General features: G+C 50.2%; 1 protein-coding gene across 4 annotated transcripts; it reads right to left on the bottom strand.

Annotated features, from left to right (window-relative positions):
- Positions 1–559: 559 nt before the first annotated feature.
- ERLIN2 (ER lipid raft associated 2) lies at positions 560–18,676 on the bottom strand. Of its 4 annotated transcripts, none has more exons than XM_043454495.1 (12): positions 18,561–18,676; positions 17,037–17,158; positions 15,251–15,332; positions 14,135–14,181; positions 12,320–12,381; positions 12,003–12,128; positions 8,419–8,492; positions 8,192–8,250; positions 7,480–7,571; positions 6,562–6,651; positions 4,849–4,928; positions 560–4,024 (listed from the first exon to the last, which is right to left on the bottom strand). In XM_043454495.1, the coding sequence occupies exons 2-12, from the start codon at positions 17,141–17,143 to the stop codon at positions 3,827–3,829; spliced, it is 1,017 nt and encodes a 338-aa protein (XP_043310430.1). In that variant the 5' UTR covers positions 17,144–17,158; positions 18,561–18,676; the 3' UTR covers positions 560–3,826. The 4 variants fall into 4 exon arrangements, with proteins under 4 accessions (XP_043310430.1, XP_043310432.1, XP_043310429.1 ...); XM_043454497.1 differs by having other exon boundaries at positions 18,521–18,612; XM_043454494.1 differs by lacking the exon at positions 18,561–18,676 and adding an exon at positions 18,030–18,501.
- Positions 18,677–19,045: the final 369 nt, after the last annotated feature.

Raw genomic sequence — 19,045 nt, 5'->3', positions numbered from 1 at the left:
TGTTCAGTCGTTATGTGTCCAACTTTCCAATTTTAGCCAGTCTTAAGTAAAATTGTTTAAAATGCTCTATTCTGTGAGCTGATTTCCTCTTCTTTGGTCTCTGAGGAGCTAGAGAACACCTAGCTGACCATGATGCAACTTTGTTTTTTTGGACTTTCAGCACGTCATGTGGGATCTTAGTTCCCTAACCAGGCCCCCTGCAGTGGAAACTCAGAGTTTTAACCACTGGACCACCAGGGAAGTTACCACCGCAACTCGTAGTTGTTGGACAATATTATTTGTTACAGGTGTATGGTATAAGTGATTCACAATTTTAAAAGGCTATGCTCCATTCATATTCATTTAAAAATATTGGTTATATCCCCTGCGTTGTACAATGATGCCATTTTTATAAATTAGCTGTGTTTATTATTTCTACATTGATAATGGGAATAGATATTCATCAGAATATATTTTGGGGTCGTGACTTAACTCACTGGGCAGAGATGCTTTACCTCTTTGTATCTCCTAGCGTAATACCTGCTACTGCTAAATTTCACTGTAATAAAAGAAAAATAAATACAAAGACTCATTTTATTTAGCAAGACTGAAAATAAAACTAACACATAAAATCACACCTTCAGGGTTGTCCAAAACAGTTCCTCCATCTATCGACCCAGGGCAAATGAATCCAGCATATTGTTTGCAGAATGATTAATATAACAGGAGTCATTTCTCAGTTACAAAGGGGGTCGTTCAGTCCTTGAGGCTCTCTGCCAGTAGAGTTAGTTTTGACCATTCAATTATCAGCTTGCACAAAAGCAGAAATAGAGAGGAATGAAAATACAAAGTGATTGGCTATCACTTCTTTTAAAAGGCAACAGAAACAGTGACTAGAACCTACTGGACAGACCTAAAGCAGCAGTGGTCCCTGAACAGAGTAGCCACTAGTCAGGATTCACGTATCCTCAATCAAACTGGGGTAAGTCAGTCAATATGTCCATCTCACTTCCACTATTTACTCTATAAATGGTGAAGTTATGTGTTGAAAGATAAAGAGACCCACAGACACTGCAACAGATCATTTTAAAAAATCCACTTTTTTTTTTTTTTTGGATCAATACAGTCAGCCCTCTGTAGCTGTGGATACATGGGTACGGAGGGTGGTTGTAAAGACACCATTTTACATAAGGGATTTGAGCACCTACAGATTTTGGTATCCTCGGGGCTCCCAGTCCCCTATGGATACCGAGGGATGACTATATTGCTAAAGTTCTTCCAGTAATTTCTGCCCCCCTCCTTAATTTATTATGATCACAGATCCCTCCAGATTTAGTCAGATAAAGATGAACAAACTGTGGCTTCCTTTCGGACATTCTGTCCTGATATTTAAAAAGTGATTAAAAACAGGTACCGAATATAGATCACGTCTGCAAAGTTTAATGAGTGAGAAACATTCAACCAAGGTGACTTTTCCTTGGAAAATCCTACAAAAGCTGAATTTTAGAAACAGTTCCTTATTTTGATAGAGGTTCCATTTATCAATAGCAGCCATGAGTTTACTGCCTGCCAAATGGCAGGCTGTCATATTTAACATGTTTAGAATTCAAATGTTTCCATATCAGGTTCTCTAGCAAGCATTACCGAAACGAAGTCACAAAGACAGACTGGTTAGTTGTCCCAAGCCAAGGAAACAGCCCATTCCTATGATTTTCCTATTCAGGCAAGTACAGACAACCATTGGAATTAAACGAATGGGGACTACAATACTTGTATTTTTTGCTTACAGAAGAAGGGACATTGACATTGTAGGGGGCAGGTGTAGCAGGACTTCACTGAGGCTCTCCTGTGATCTAGTGCAAGAGACAGGCCATCACGGGACGCTAGAGTTAGAGCAGTGTTCCGGTTAACCACCTGAGCAAGCGTGTTATTCAGACAGGCTGAGACGTCCATGCTGCGTATCCCATTGGAGAGAAGTATTCTCTGAGCTTAGGCAGCCAGTCTCAGAGCAGAAGAGCAGACAAATATCGAAGTCAGGGATGCTGGACGTGACAGGGTGCTCCTGACAAGTGATTCATGGCATTGAAGTGAGAGGAGGGCGAGTATATCTTAATGATGGATGCTTTGTGTTGGTCTTAGGAGACTAACTGCCTTCTGCAAAGACACCTGAACACATTAACATCCATCAATCCTTGGACATTTTGGATCCCTGCACAAAGTGTGACCAGGACTGGTGGTTTGAGAATTCAAAGTTCCAGAAATTAGAACAGAGAAGGGCAACACACACATTTAAATTAAGACAAGTTAACCCTTTGTGTCTTCTTAGGCCGGCTGAATGCTCCCCCAATTCCCGGCTTTTGGGACCATCCGATAAATCAGCAGCCTAGGTGTGGGTTCATCAATGACATGGAAATCTGTCCCAGATATTATCACCATGTTCCACCGAGAAGAGGGGGGTACAGTGGGAGTTTTTCTTGGTGTGGGGGCGGGGGCAGCTAGTAACAAATCTTAAGCCACGGCTTGTCATGGATGAAATCAACAGGCTTGCAAGTTCACTCCAGACAGCTGCCCTCCACTTGGTGATCTGGTACACAACCCCGCCCCTGACTCCAACTCCAGGACTTAAGGAAACCTCGGTTTCTGGTTTGTGCTCCCTTAACCAAATCCCCAAATTAGTAACGAAACAACATTCGCATGGACTCTGGTGTGGCTCTCTGACACAGGGACGCAGGCAGGAACTCTGACTCGAACCCAACAGCTGTCTCTCTGGGACCCCGAACCCTGGATCTAAAGACGCGAGCTGCTCAGAGAACAGGCTCCCTCTTATCACTGTATCAGATGGGCTCTCAGCACAAGTCACAGGCGCTGAGACTGGGACAGCTTTAGGACAGCCCATCCTTCTCACCCAGAGGAGCTCTCCAATGCAGAATCTCCACAACAATAAAAAAAGATCCTTGATCTCAAGGAACAGACACCGTTTGCCAAGCAGGGACCAGAGAGGTGAATGGGTACTGTGGTCCCATTTCAGCAGCTTTTAAGACACTGGAGAGTTCTTTGTTCCTGTCTTCTCGATGCTGAGTGGAACCAATGAACAGGTGGAGGGAAGACAAAACAAAACAAGACCAAATCACAGAATAGGTGAAAAGTTTGAAAAAGAACTGGGGGTGGTGGCCAAATTGTGACTCAGAAATGAGGTCAGAAGCCACCATGCTCTGAGCCCTGGGGCAGGGAGGGTGGTGTGTAGAAAAGCTTGCAAAGCTAGCACCAGATCACCCTCACCTGGGCCTGAGGCGGCGTGTGTGGGTGGTGACTCACGGACACTTGGCCATAAACGCCAGGAGAGCCAACATCCTCCAAGGCCGCTTCTCTATGCTCTGCTGGCAAACTCACAAGCGCGTGTTTGCCTAGGAGCTGGGCCTCACCCACAGGCATCTCTCACTGTGGAGGTGGCTCGAGATGGCTAGACTGCCTTTTCCCACTCCAGGGCAGTCAGATCACCTGGACGTGACCTCCTCCACTTCTCCCACTTCTTGTTGATAGCATCCCTAATTAAGCCAGCCTCAGAAAGGCAAAAATCAGTGTCTGGAGGTCAGAGCTCTAACCCATCTTTTCCAAAGCTTAACCTAAATCACGTAACCTACTTACCTGAAGAAAACCCCAGTTCATCAGTCCCTGTCCTACCCTTCCCAGGGAGGAAAATAGATTTAGGTCCATTTCTTCTTTTTTTCACCACAGTATGTGGAAGAGAGTCAAAGAAGGTAGTGTGGAAGGGAGGGGACATCCTGGTTCCTCATTAAAAAATAAAGATCTGTCTCGGAGAGTCATAGGAGGTTGTGGATGGAAACATTCAGTTCTCGGAGTCTGCCTCCATGGGCTCATCTCCCAAGCCAAAGCTCAGCTTGTCAGCTAGTCCCTCAAACTGCTTGCCCATGCTGCCTGCGGAGTCCATGAACATGTTAGGGATGTCTTTGCCAAAGTAAATCTTGCTGTTGGAAGCAATGGCCTTGTACTTCATCAGCTGCAGATACTCAGGGGTCAGCTTTAGCTGGAAGCAAAAACAGAAAAGAGGACGGTGGTGAGGCCAGATCAGGGAAAAGCCTGGGGGCCATCCCTTGACTTTTCTCAGGGAGAGGGTCTTTGTGAGAACCACACCCCACCTCCTCTCCCTGGTCTCGCTGTTACACTAGTGACCACGTAAAGGCCCTGATGCTGCGAAGGATGGAGGGCAGGAGGAGAAGGGGAGACAGAGGATGATGAGATGGCTGGGTGGCATCACTGACTCGATGGACATGAGTTGGAACAAACTCCGGGAGACAGTGGAGGACGGGGAAGCCTGGCGCGCTGGAGTCCTCGGGGCTGCAAAGAGTCGGCTGTGACCGAGTGACTGAGCACCAACCGCTGCACGGCCACGTCTCTGGGAGAGCGCTAAGCTCAGGCCCTCAAGGTGGGAGCTGCGAGGGTTAGGAGTGTCTGTGTTTACCAGCAACGTGAAGGGGTTCCCTGATGTTCCAGTGGTTAAGAGCCTGCCTTCCAATGCGGATGAGGGGGCATGGGGTTCGATCCCTGGTCAGGGAACTCAGATCCCACACCCCGCGGGGCAACAAAGCCCACGCACGGTGACCGCCGAGCCTGCATGCTCTGGGGCTTGCGCACTCTGGGGCTGGCACGCTGCAGCTAAGGCCTGATGCAGTCAAATAAATAAATATCTTAAAAAATCAGCACAATTAAACTTCTATCAGGGTCCAAGGGAAAGGGAAGGCCCTGGCTCACAGGGGGCAGGAGCCCTCGGTTACGGCCGGGCAGGCGGGAGGCAGTGGTTGCAAACAGTGTAACACACGTTCTCTTCGCCAGGCAGCACTGGCCCTTTACCTTATTTGCTTCAGCTATTTTCATGGCAGTGTAGCACTCGGCATCCGCCTTGGCCTTCTCCCGGGCCAGAAACGCAGCATCTTAAGGAAAGAACGCAGAGAATCAAAGCTCAGAGGCTCAGAAGGCAGCTCCCTGCGACTTCTCCCGACCAGCCCCGTGATCCTGGGCACACTGCTCTGGTTATTCTGGGCTCTGATCCTCTTATTTACGAAACTGGGAAAAAGGCATTTTCTCCTGTTTCACAAGTTGTGAAAATTGACCAGGATGCAAAAGTGCTGTGCCAGCATCTCCCGGTGGCGGGGACGTGCAAGCCCGTCGCTGTGCCTGACAGCGGCTTCTCTGATGGTGTCATGGAAACACACATCCTCTTTCCACCCACCGACCCCTTCTGGGGCGGGTAGGAGAGGGCTGGGACCCCGCCTCAGCCTCCCGTCTCTGAGCTCTCTGCCCTGGCCCTGGCCCTCTCCCCCTGTGCCACACAGCAAGAGCCAGGGAAGCCTGAAGAAGGTTCTGGATGCGGCCTGAGGTGGAGCTGCCCTGAAACCAACTGCCGTAAACAAAACAGTACAGCCCCTTTGCCAACTTCATTTATTTCCATTGGTCATTTCAGAAAGGCTCTCGTTAGCAGTGGTTAAGCTGGCCAGATTCAAAGAGAATTACAGGCCATGGTCCAGACTAACACCTATTTGAACTATGACCGATTTAAACTTCTACTAGGTAAACAATCCCCTTCCTTAATCTGCTGAGACCAGCTTTCGGTCAAGAACTGATACAAAGCTGTTGATATTTCCTCCCTGTCCTTGGGAATGAGGCCAAGCTCATGTGAGCAACACCTGCACCAAAGCCCAGGAAGCAAGGTGGGTTCTCACTGTGCAGCCTCAGCAGGGCCCCGGCTGGCGGGAGCCTGCAGGCCGGCCGGGGAGCCAGTGGCCAGCTCGGCCGGCCTTGGCACCTGGTGACTCGTGTTTACAAGAAACAGAAATGTGCCGCCCGGCTCAGAGCTCCCCGTGAGGAACCACTGATCCATGAAATCCTCACTGGCTCCTCCACGGCCGCTAGGCCCGACAGGCCAGGTCAGGAGTGTAAGTGGACAGGGCGCCGTGGAGCCTGGGGCTGGGCCCTGAGGGCGTTTTCAGCCTGCAGTCTGCTCGAGGAGGTGGTGGGCGGGGGGATGAGGGGAGGGCTGAGGGCAGGGGCCGGAAGGTGAGTGACACCAGAAAAGCCAGCAAGGAAACACCTTTTCCCAGCTCGCGATACCGGTGCTGACAGGTGTCTTCTTCACACCCGGCTTAACATCCACAGGGACCCCGAGAGGCCAAAGCGACAGGGCTCACAGGCCCTTGTCACAGGGGGCGCGGCAGGCAGGGGCAGCAGGCTGCTGCTCCGACCTGACTTCCTGGTTTACTTCCGGGGTCAAACTGCGGGCCCAAGACAGCCGGGACCACATGCTTCCCCTTTTTCTGAAGCCCAGCCCAGCGGAAGAGTCTTGAAGGCACCCAACTCAAATCTGATGAATGACTGAAGTGGAAAATTAATCCCAGGCTGGCCCACATCTCCCCACAACCTGAGTCAGAGGACAGAGAACGAGGCATGTTCCAAAGAACCCATGATGTCTGAGAACGGAGAAGGCAGAGCAAAGGAAAGGACTCCCGGGCCCCTGGCCGCAGGGCGGGGTCTGAGGAATGGGGAGGCAGGGATTTCAGGCCCACTCACCTTCGATCTCTGAGATCCTCTTCTCCGTCTCCTTCTCCATCACCTTCTGCCCAAAGGTGATTTCGGCCACCTGCGCCACCTTCTCTGCCTCTGTGTTAGTGGAGAAAAGACTCAGGGCTCTGATATTTCAAAACCGTTCCCCTTTCACCCCATCTGAGGCCCTGAGGCAGGGCAGTGGGTGGGCCCAGGTGAAGGGCCACTGGCCCAGAGAGCAGTCACGCAGGTCCCCCGGGCAGGGGTGGGACACCCCAGGGAGCACAGTATCAGTGCAAGACAGTGAGTGGGGGCGCCTGGCCCCAGGGGGAGTCACTCCTCTGATGAAGGTAAGGAGCCGGCCCTGACCTCTCTCCTGTCACAGGGTGTTCCTTCCAAAGGAATATTTTACGGGTTAAGGTACAAGTTCCCTCCCGCACTTTCGGAAGTGGCCAGGGCCGTGGCTGGCAGTCTGGAGCAGTGGTGGAGAACCTGGGGTCGGGAGGCGAGTCCCTGTATTTGAACCCTGTTCCCCTCGCTCCCCTGCCATGTGACCCTGGGCAGTGATTCAGCCTCTCTGAGCTTTGGCTCAGTGAGAGTAGGTTATGGACGGTAGCATCCTCACCGGGGAGGGGGGAAGGGGTGTGAGGAGTGGGATGAATCACACACAAGTGTTTAGAAAAGTCTGAGGCTCACTGTAAGGGCTCCTCAGTGTTACCGTCTTTGTGCATGAGGGGTTAGCAGGAAGGGCTCCTTTCATTTAAGAGGCGTGGGGAAACAGAGCTCATGACCCTTGGCCACGATCTGACAAGTTCAGCTCTGCTCCTGGGGAACGAAGGCCGCTCCTGTGTGGGGAAGGCTTCGGAGGGCCATGTCCCAGGCTTCCTGAATTGCCCCCCACCCGCCAGCCCCTCGGTCGCCCTGACCCCAGAAGCACAGTCAGACCGATAAGGGCCTTCTTCCGCTCTGTCTCGGCTTCCTTCTCCACCACCTTCTGCTTCTGGGCTGCGATCAGCAGTTTCGTCTTCTCGCTCTCCCTGGAGGGGAGGAAAGTGTGCAGCTCTGAGGCTGCTGGGGACGAGCTTCCTCGGAACTTCACTGACCCCCGGGGAGCCAGCCCCCTGCCCTGTTGTGAGGCAAGCTGTCATTCCTTTCACCCTCGGGAGGTCTGGTCTTGTTTGTAAATCTGCCTGTGCCGAACAGCATATGGAATCTTAGTTCCCTGACCAGGGATTGAACCCACGGCCCCTGCACTAGAAGTGCAGTCTTAACCACTGACCACTAGAGAAGGCCCTGGAAGGCTCCTTAAGGTCCCAGGTGAAGGTGAATATACTGCAGACAGTAACACGGCTAGCCTTCTCCTTCAAAGCCCACTTGTGAGAGATATAACTGACTTGTGTGAAAGGCACCCGCCTGCCCACCCAGTCGCCTCCCCATCTTCTCCGGCTTGAGCCGTGAAGGAAGCGCAGGGCTCCCCGCCCCTCTGGTCATGGAGCCCAGGTGAGCGGCCTGCCACGCCTGCCCCATCTCCCAGGGCAACGGCTGTACAGACACTCCAGGGGGGACCACACTCGCGGCACGGCTCAGTCAGCCCTGGGATGGGATGAGTGGGAGGAGGGCAGGGCGGTGGTTCCGTTCAGGCACGGGGCCCACTCACATCAGCTCATAGTTCCTGCGGATGGCTTCCGGGATGTTGGGCTTCGTCACCCGCACAGCCTGCAGAGAGAGATAAACATAGCACCTGATGGGGAGGTGGGGGTGCAGAGGGACCAGCTCCCACGGGTCCTTGGTCTTCCTGCAGATAGGACATGCTCTGGAAGAGGGGCTGTGCCTTCCTGGGGGTGGGGGCGGGGTGGGGGGGTGTCCCACCAGGGTGGTGCTCACTTGGATGACGAGCCCGGGGGCCATGGAGGTCAGGTCTTGCTGCAGAGCCAGTTTGAGATTTTCATCAATCTGATCTGGAATCGAGACAGACAGAACATGGAGCTGAGATGCTTTCTAGGCGGGGTGGAGGGAAGCATGGGGTAGAGAGCCAGGCAAGACACCAGCTCAGGAATGTATCCACGGGCCAAAGCTCGTCCTGAGGCAGAGCGCTCATCAGAGCTCAAACGTCTGAAGGCTCCCTGGAAGACTCTCACGGCGGACACCCACTGGGCCCGCTATGTGGCCAGATGGGAGTGTCCTTTCCCTGGGGCCTCAAGAAAACATCAACCTCGCCCGGAAGGGAGCCGAGCTTTAAAAGAACAAACAAGAACTCCAGCACATTTCTTGAGTCAGGAAGCAGCCCTTCCCTACAGACAGCAGCCAGAGAAGGTGGCCGCCCATCTTTCACAAAGAAGGAAAGTGGGACGGCCACGTCAGGTATTTTGAAAGGAGTCAAGTACACTAAATCTATTAATAAATTTCTAAAACAAAAACAGACTCTGATGTCAAGAGAGGCCCCAAGGAAGACTAATCCATCAGGAACTCAAAAAAAATTTTTTTTTGGCTGAGCCACTCAGCTTGTGGGATCTTAGTTCCCTGACCAGGGATTGAACCCATGCCCCCTGCCCTGAAAGTGCAGTCTTAACCACTGGACTGCCAGGGAAGTCCTGAGCCTGAGTCTTTTGATGTGTTGTTTGCCTTGGTCCTGATTCTTCTGTCTGTGAGTCATTTTATGGATAAGTGTTAGAAGAGCTGTAACTGATCGCCGCTCTAGCTGTGACCCCAGAGCAAGCTGTTAGCGTTGGCCTGGGCCTTCCCTTCCCTGCCCCCACCCATGAGATCCCAAAAGATCCTGGAAGGGACCTGAGAAAAGAACACCATGAAACCAGCCTCGGACATCTACATGGAACCACCTCCTTTACTGTCAGCGGCCAGCTGCTTTACGTGGCCATTCTTGGTCCAGGAGCTTTTGAGGATCAGCAAGTCTAACTCCCTGCTTGTTATAAATGCTCAAACTGAGGCCCACAGAGGTTCGGGGATGTGTTCAAGCTAATCAGTAGTCAAGATAAAGAACATGTTTAATCATTACACTTTGATCGTTAGTGTTTAGAACAGCACTTGCTTCAACAGTCATATCACTAAGCAAGGGGTTTTACTGTTTCTACATATGCATATGCTCCAGAAATGCCCATAAGGGCAGCACCTCACACCTGACATGTGTGTTAACAATTTGATGGCTAAAGATGAACATTACATTCCATATTTTTTATTTTAAATAAGAGACAGGCCAAACTTTAAGGGAGATAGCTCGTACCCCAATAAGCTAATAACATGGCTGTTTCTCAGATTAAATTCTATCTGAGTCAAGGAAGATAACCATGGCTCTGGGCTAGTAATTTTCTAGGAAAATCTAGAAGAAATATTTTACAAGATACTTTACTAACAAATTTACACCAGGACCAAGTTGTTTATGGGTGATGGTTATGCTGACAAAAGCTGATTAAGTTAAGAGCTGATTAAATTAAGCAAACAACTGGCTCACTGGAAAAGACCCTGATGCTGGGAAAGATTGAAGGTAGGAGGAGAAGGGGACGACAGAGGATGAAATGGTTGGATGGTATCACTGACTTGATGGACATGAGTTTGAATAACCTCCAGGAGTTGGTGATGGACAGGGAAGCCTGTAGTGCTACAGTCCATGTGGTTGCAAAGAGTTGAACACAACTGAGTGACTGAACTGAACTAAGTAAACACAAAGTACTGGATAACATTTTCCTCAAACGGGAAACATGGACGCCTCGGAGTAAGCGGTGATAAAAACTGCATCAAGATGAAAGTTAGGGCTACAAATACTGGGAGGAGGGGACCAGAGAAAACCTTTCCATGTGCTCCTCTAATCAGGACACAGGATTAGAGACACGAGTTTCTCCTTTGCAGATGCAAATAGATGCTAAGCTGGCAACAGTGCTTGCTGGCAAGAATGAACTTTAAAAAGGAAAATATTCCAAAGCAAACATAAACCCCCAGCTCCTCCATACAGGAAGCTTTACTTTACTGAGCTGCCGAGTTCATCTGAAGACAAGACAGTGAGAAGTTTTCTAATGTAGAACAATTTCACATCTTAATTCTCTTTTCATAGAAATCAGAGATCTTTTGTTGTTACAAATGCTTTGTAATGTTCATTTACTGGCACTAGTTCTAAAACAATGGCTAGAGAGAAAAACTAATGATGTTTTATGAAATTCTATCAGTTTGAGGTAAAAAAAAAAAGCAAATGTACTGAATTTTTCTAAACAGCACACCAAATCCAAACGCAGGAAGAAACTTCAAAGTCTATAAAGTGAATTTAGACCTGTTTTCATCTGCAGAAAAGTTAAAATGGCTTCTGATGATTTCCCAAATTTGAAACACAGAGCAAAAGGCTGTTTGCCTAGTTAAGATCATTGGTGTCGCCAACGACTCCACCTCTGTCTACGATGTTCTCACTCCAGGTCCTTTGAAGTCCTTTAAATTAAGATTCCTAGGAAAAACCACTGGCTGGTCCTGGCATTAAGAATAGTTATACCACTGGTTGCAAAGTTCATTTGCTTTTAGCCCTGGCTTCTAGAACACTCCTAGCAGTGAATTTAATAGAACGCTTTATCCCAAATGAGCTATAACAATTACTGAAATGCTTCTTTGAATTGTTGCTGAAGTCAGGCTATGTTTTTGTTGATCAGGAAAAAAGTTCAGAAAGTGTCAACTTAAAAGACAAAAGTGGGTCCTTTCTGTTTTAAGCATTTTCCTATTCTTCTCTATGGGTATAGGGTGAAAAATCATCACTAACAACAACCAAAAGCCACAAAGGTTCTGGGAACTCTAAGTAGTTACAGTCCTTGTCCCACTTCTAGAATTAAACGTGACCCCTTGGGACTTCCCTGGAGGCCAGCGGTTGAGACTTCACGCTTCCAGGGCAGGAGGTGTGCGTTTGATCCCTGGTTGGGGAACTAAGATCCCACATGCCTCGTGGTGCGGCCGAAAAAAAAAAAAAAACCACACTAAAGCAAACAACAACAAAAATGTAACCCTGCGGTTCTCATCACTGTCCTTGTGCCCTTCCTCCAGGGAGGGGTGGATGGAGCCAGAAGCCAAGGGAGGGAGGTCTGGACTTCACCTCTGCTCCCAGCCAGCTCTGGGACTTTCTCCCTCGGGACCTTGGTATCCTTATCTTGAAAGGAGGATGCTGGGCTGGGTAATCTCTAAGGTTCTTCTAGAACTGACCCCTCTTCATTACAGAAGGAAGTTCAGGGACATGGGAACATATTTCCATCCCAGGTCTGATGCAGGGCAGGAGCGAGTCCTCTTGTTCACTATGACTCCCGTGTCCAACACTCAACCACTCTCACCATCTTCTTCCATCGGCACCCGTGTTTCCTGGGAGTGCCCCGTGTGACTGCCTGCTTCCCGCGCACTGGCTCTTCACCACTTCCGGTCCCTCGGTACCCACCCTGCCCTGTGGGCAGCTGAATCAGGCAGCAGGTGATCATCCGAAGAGATTTTCTTACCGAAGAGCTCGATGTAGACCTCCTGAAGCGTGTGGACACTGCAGAACTGGTTCAGCTCGTGGTGGATCTTGTTGAAGATGAGTGCCTTGTCGTAGTCGGCTGTATAGTTCTTCACTATGTCATACACTGCGGGGAAGGAGACGTTCAGAGTGAGGAGGCAGTGACCTGCCACGTTCTCAGACACATGGGCTGTCCCTTCCGAGATGCTACGACAGACACGGGGGTTTGGTGGGGGGAGACTCGGGGATGATGCTGGGGAGAGTGGGCTGCAGGGGAGGGAAGAGGTGGGGCAGGGGAGGTGCACTGCAAGCAGGTACCTGCATGTGGGACCAGGAAGTTCACCACCTCGATTCTGTCGAAGTAGATCATCACACCACCGCTGTTGGAGGAAGCGCAGACAGTGCAGTCACTGCTGAACTTGGGAATATTGGGCCTCTCTCAGGGTGGTGGTGGTATGTATGTGTGTGCGCACGCGTGGGACTCGGCAGGAAAGGAGGAGGGTTCATGGGGGTCACAGGTGTGTGGATCTCAAGGCAGGAGACCTTCTGAGCTTCTATCATAAAATCTCCCGAGAAATCATACCTCCTAAAAATGTCTCCACTAGGACAAAAGTGAAACTTTTGGGATAAAAGAAGAGTAGTTCACATCTTTTGGCTCTGCAAAGCCTTTTGAATAAAGCTACCAATCACAGGGAAAAGACTAAAGAAGGTCACAGGGTTCTCGGAACTTAAAAATGTGGAATGTTTTGGTCAGTGTTTCTCACTGTTTTCACCATCACTTTAATTCAGCCCCCTCCCCCCTTGCCCTCAATATTCATTAGAAAACACTTTCAAACATACAGAAAAGAACAGTACACCTCCAACTAATAAAAATAAATGGGGAAAAAAAAAAGAGAAAAGAACAGTACAACGAACACTTGTATACCAACACCTAAATTTAACAATCATGAACATTTTATTACCTATTAATTGATCTACTTTTTCTTTTTTTTTGGCTGAACATTTCAAAGCAAGCTGCAGTCAGGATCCTTTACCCCCTAACACTTGGCAGGCACCACCCACCTAAGTGATGACAGTCCCCTACAGAGTCACAATGTCACTCCTAAAGCTAGGGAAATGAGCGATAATTCCTCTTCATCTAACGAGTCCTTCTCTAATTTTCCCCACAAGTTCCCATCATGGACTGAATTGTGTACTCCCCAAAGTCCACATGCTGAAACTGGAGCCCCCAGAGTGACTGCATTTGGAGACAGGGCCTTCACAAAGGTGATTAAGGTTGGATGAGGTTGTAACAGTGGGGCCCTAAACTGGCCAGACTGGTAAAGCAAAGAAGACAGAGGCCCCAGAGACCTCTTTCTCTCTCCACACACGCACAGCGGAAAGGCCATGTGAGGACACAGGAAAACAGCCACTTTTGCAGGCCAGGAACCAACCTTGCTGGCACCCTGATCTTGAACTTTGAGCTTCTGCAACCGTGAGAAAAATAAATGTCTATTGTTTCAGCCACCCAGGCCATGGTATTCTGCTGTGGTAGTCCAAGATGACTAACAGTTTCCATAACATCTTTTAGAGCTGTTCTGTTGGAACCAGGCTCTAATCAAGGTTTACTACTGCATTGCTTATGTCTTTATGTCTCTTTTTCGACCGAAGGGCCCTCCAAATTCAAAGCCTTTGTGATGAGATGAGGCCAGTTACCCTGTGGAAGTTCCAATTCCGTATTTGTCCAAGTGTGTGGTTTCCTTTGTTGCTCTGTCCCTGGTGCTCAGAGCGGCCGCCTTGACTCTTCGGCCGGACCACTGCAGCACGGTTCTGTTTCAATTCCCTGCCCCTGAAGTCTTCTCCTACCACCTTTCCAGCGTTCTCCATATTTAGTTCTGTTAAAGTTATCCTCCTCTATCAAGTTATTTATCTGCTAAAAGCCTTCATCATGGCCTTCAAGGCCCTTCCAAACCTGACTCCACCACCTACTCAACTCAGAACACAGGGCGCTTAGGGGCAGAGAACTCGGTGAAACCAGCCGGGGCGGGGGGGGGGGGGGCAGGCGGGGCGTCCCTTTCCACTGTCTCTTACTGCAGCCGGTCAGACGGCCCTGCCTCTTATTTGGGCTTCACAGCTTTATTCTGGGCACCTTACCTTGTCCCACAAGGAACATTCTTCACCTCATCTGTCTGGAGTGTGGTCTGGAAATAGGAGAGACAGAAGATGCTGTAAGGTGAGATGTGACCAAAAGAGTGACTTCTTTTGGGAATCCCTTGGCCTTGGTCTTGAATACTTATTTGGGTTAAGCTTTGCCTCTGTTAAATATGAATACCCCCACTGAATCCTCCTTATTTGCAGTGTGTGAGCCCAGCTCCGCTGTAAATGAACCACCATATGAACAAGCTGAGTAATAATGGTTTAGTGGAAAAGACTCTGCACTAGGAGTCTCACGACCTGTGTTTACTTTCATCTCTTCCATTTACCAGTCTGGAAACAGCAGATTATTTAACCTCTCAGCCTGTAAAACCTGTTCAGCCCATTCTCAGGATTACTGGGAGACTCAAATGAGATAATATGCATGAATGCACTTTGAAAACCATAAAGCATAGCAAATGGCAGAAGAAACCTACAGGGCAAATGCTGATGAGGTAACCCAGGATACTTTCCTGGGTTAGTTTAAAAGTCATTCTCTAAATCTTCTTATTCCTCTTGTTGGACATACTTCAAAGATGACTAGTCTAATTCAGCCTGGCTTAAGATCTGTCATAGCTAATCCTATCCCTATTTTAGATGTCACTTCCCTTCATTAAGTTCAACAACCTGCACCCCCCACAAGTTATGTTCACATCTCTCATGTTAAAATAAGAACCAACAAAATTACCATGTTTTATTTCCATCTATCTTGGGAGCCTGTGGTTTATCACACACACACACATACACGCATACATATCCTACTTTTCCTTCTGTGCATTCAGAACAGATTCTTCTCTGGCTCTGTCTTGAAGTAGGGACATAATTCCCACCTGGGACCTATGGGCCAAGGCAATGACCCCATTCAGCTATTTCAACAATTAAGTAAAACTCCACAGTAAATGGCTCATGGAACCTCATACCTTTTACCTGTATTATATGTATGATCTATTCTTAAATGATTCCTTGAAAAGGCATCATACTCATCCACTCATCCAAGGGCTAAATCATTCTAAATCATGCATTAATCACCACCCCAAATCTGCAGTCATCCAACCCTGCCCCCCAAGCCCAGTATACCTGCACAGACTTATATGATGTGATGAAAGGAAGCATGAGATGGAAGCCAGGGCCGCTGGTGGAAGTCAGCAGGGCACCACCTCTGCAGTGGAGGGAGAGACAGGCAGGCTCAGTTTAGCAAAGATGTGTCTGTTACATCGATACGGTTTGGGCCCACTTTCTCTGCAGCCCCATAAGCATTTAAGACAGACGGACAAGTGCCAGAGCCATGTCCATGGATCCGTTTCTTCCTCTCAGCTTGACCCTATTAGTCTAAGAAGGCTGATGGTAAAACCTAAAACCATTATTCATGCTTTTGCAGAGAGAAAAATGGTACACAGACAAAGTGGAATAAAGACAGTAGAATCCCTGGCTATCCTTGAAATAAGAGAGGTGTGTGTGCTCAGTCGCTTAAGTCGAGCCTGATTCTTTGCGACCCCACAGGCTGTAGCCCACCAGGGTCCTCTGTCCATGGAATTTTCCAGGCAAGAATACTGGAGTGGGGTGCTATTTCCTTCTCCAGGGTATCTTCCTGACCTGGGGATCAAACCCCTGTCTCTTACAACTCCTGCTTTGGCAAGCAGATTCTTAGCTAAGAGAAGAGGTGTGTTTTATTTTTGTAACATCTGTTGAGCTTGTGAGAATCCACAAGGTCAGTTAAGTTCACTAATACAGTGACCAATTAATGATACTAACGTTGGAGTTCAGTGACACAAACAATCCAAAGAATAATTTTACGGAAACTTTATAAGCCATCTAAATATTTTTGAGGGGCCGTAGAGTTACCTTTGTAGTCATGCTATATGTGAATAGAATTAAAAGTCATTTTTGGAGACATATGCTTCCCTGGTGGCTTAGCTGGTAAAGAATCTGCCTGCAATGTGGGAGACCTGGGTTCGATCCCTGGGTTGGGAAGATCCCCTGGAGAAGGGAAAGGCTACCCACACCAGTATTCTGGCCTGGAGTATTCCATGGACTGTATAGTCCATGGGGTCTCAAAAAGTCGGATATGACTGAGTGACTTTCACTTTGGAAGACGTAGAAGCAGATAGTGGGATAACACAATTAAAGGGGAGAATGGAAGCCAATCAGACTTCTAGAACTTGCTATTGGCAGCCAGAGAAAAAGCATCAAAGGGCTTTAAGAAGGAGTTCATAAAGGCATATAAGAAGTTCACAAAGATTTAAAGCAAAAACTTGGTTATGGAGGTTACTCAAAGGAAAGCAACCCAAGATTTACAAGTGCTTCTTCGTTTCACGTTATTTAAGTCACAGATACATTTTTTTTTTTCTTTTAAAGAGCAATCAAAATAAAGTGATGGAATAGGCTATTTAAGTACCACTATCCTAGAGGTTGCCTCAATGGGTACAAATCAACCTGCAGGCTCTTTCATTTCCCCTGAAATGTTAATTTTAAAGCATAGGTCCGAATTATATCTCAAGTTGCCATGAAGAACTGGCACTCCTCAGAGGTGAGCTTGTGGTACCAAGATGCCCAGAGGGAAGTAGGAGAAAACAGTGTTTCAGAGATGATCTTCAAGGAGCATGGTTGCCTTTCCATTTCTCTCTAAACCTAACACATGTATCAGTTACGATCCATGGCCTCAGACTAGTAAGTTTCATATTTACAGTTCTCTATATATTTACATGCGTGTGTGTATTCCCCTTCCACAGTCAGTCACAAAGCTCAGTCTAAAGACTTCCCTATTCAACACAATGTAAATGCAACCGGCCCGCAGAATCTGTTACCCATTGACTAGGAGAGTCATGGGACAGGAAGTCGCAGCTTCTCCCCGTCGCTGCCTTACCTGTAATACACCCCAATATGCCCCTCTTCTATCTTGTGCACCGCCGAGAAGAGAGACGCACAAAAGAAACTGGCAGCCACAGCCAGAACCGCTCCCAACTGAGCCATCAGCGAACGTCTACCCTGGGGGAAAAGATACAGGAGAACGTGTGCCCTGACTTGTGGGAGGAGAGCTCTGGCAGCCAGAGTATCTCCCCAAGCTGAGCTCCTGCAAGTGGCTCATGTCCAACCTGTAGTAGTGTGAACACCAGGCTAGATCTACACCTCTTCCTCCTTGCTCTCAGTTGACAACCCCCGAGCCTCAGCTGCGGAATTACACTCTCCACCTTCTGCAAGAGGCAGTGGCTCCAGACACAGCCCGCGGGCCCAGGGGAGAACCCGCGCCAGGTGGGCAGCGTTCAGAACACAGCCCTCTCTTCCTGTGAACACCAACGGGCTGTCACCGGAGCCACGCATGTCAGCAGCAGGGAAAGAGGCAGCTGCAGTTATGTTGGCCCCAAATTACAGAGGATGTCAAGTGACAGGCGGTTGCGGCTGTGTAATTCTGGTCAGAGCCTCCCAGTCCTAATTGCCTGCCATTTCAAAGGAAACCATTATTGACTCCTTTCGGGTGCTGGAGCCACAGAAACAGCCTGCAAGCAGAGTTCAGAAGGGCGGGATTCTCTGGCCTTTCCTCCACCTTCTCCGTTCTTCCTTTGGCTCTAGCCAGATACAGGGCTCTGGGCAAGGATGAAGCCACACTCCCGCCCATATGCTTGACTGGCACTTTGCACTTGACAGGTTCTCCCAGCCCACAGTTAGAGCGGGGGGAAACCGGGTCCCCCAGGCTGGAAAGACAGGGGCTCCTGGGTCGACAGCATTCAGGCACCGGGACGCAAAAGACGAGCACCCAGAGGCTCATTTCCTGAACCCCGAATGATCTGGAAGAAACGACAGTAACTGAGAACGCGCTCAGTCGCTTCAGTCGTGTCTGACTCTCTGCGACCCCACGGACCGTGGCCCGCCAGGCTCCTCTGTCCATGGGATTTCTCCAGGCCAGAAGGCGGGAGTGGGGGTGCCGTCTCCTTCTCCACACTGACAGCGAGGCTCCCGACTCTGCGCGCCCCGGGCTCGCAGGCGCGACGTGTGGACTCTGCCCCCCGGGTCTGACGGAACTCGGGCGCGGACGTCGGTCTGCGAGGCTCTTCGACGTTCCCCGCGCAGCCTCCGGCTACCGATCGGCAGCGGCGGAAAAAATCCTTTCCCTCCCCCGTCCGCCCCACCGCGCGCCCCTTCCCCGCCCTCTTCCGAGAGAGGGTCGCGCGGCCCCTCAGGAGCCGCGGGGTCGGAGCCCTCCCTGAGCCCCCGCTCGGCCCCGCCGAGAGGCTACAGTGGGGCAGGAACGAGGCGGGAAGGGCTTGCTCGCCCTCTCCCGAGGGACACAGGACGCTGTGCAGGCGACCCGGGAGGGCCGGTAGTCAGTCAGCTCCGGCCCGGGGGCCTCACCGAGGCCCAGCGCGCGCGCGAAGGGGCGCGGGCCGCGTACCAGGCTGTCTGTCCCTCCAGGCGCTCCGTACTCTGCCGAACCCCCCAGCGCGACCGCAGAAACCGCCACACCCCTCCGCACGCTACTTCCTTCCGGGCCCGTCGCTTCGATGACGCCATTTGTTCACGCGAGAAGACCACACCCCCATCCCTCCTCCCACCCACCCCGCGTTGTCCGGCCCCGCGCCCGCGCCCCGAGAGGGCAGTGTCCGAGGATGGCCGCCAGGGGGCGCTCGCGGCTCGGTCCGGGAGCTCGGGACCCCGATCTGGGATTTTCGGGGTGTCGGGGTGTTGCGGGCGCCCGGAGAGTGACCCCCGGGAACCAGCGGAGTGGCCGTGGGTGCTTAGACAGAGACGTCGGTTTCCGAGGATTTGAGTTTGGAGTCTGCTCCGGATTCCGCTCCACATTAGATCAAGCCTGTTGTTTTTTTTTTTTTAACGCTGGAGCAGGTTACCAGCGTATTGCGACCGTTCTAGCTCTCCGCT

This window comes from Cervus canadensis, chromosome 31 (genome assembly GCF_019320065.1).
Source record: "Cervus canadensis isolate Bull #8, Minnesota chromosome 31, ASM1932006v1, whole genome shotgun sequence".
NCBI classification, from domain to species: Eukaryota; Metazoa; Chordata; class Mammalia; order Artiodactyla; family Cervidae; genus Cervus; species Cervus canadensis.
This window is presented reverse-complemented; position numbering and strand designations above follow the sequence as displayed.

What these genes read in the sequence shown, in the direction of transcription:
- ERLIN2 (XM_043454494.1), bottom strand. Translation starts at nt 18,056, where the DNA reads ATGGACAGAGGAGCCTGGCGGGCCACG. An exon ending in CCCCCGGGCTCGTCATCCAA is followed by an intron (nt 8,251 to 8,418) that starts GTGAGCACCACC and finishes CTCTCTCTGCAG; the next exon opens with GCTGTGCGGGTGACGAAGCC. An exon ending in GCGGAAGAAGGCCCTTATCG is followed by an intron (nt 6,652 to 7,479) that starts GTCTGACTGTGC and finishes CCACTAACACAG; the next exon opens with AGGCAGAGAAGGTGGCGCAG.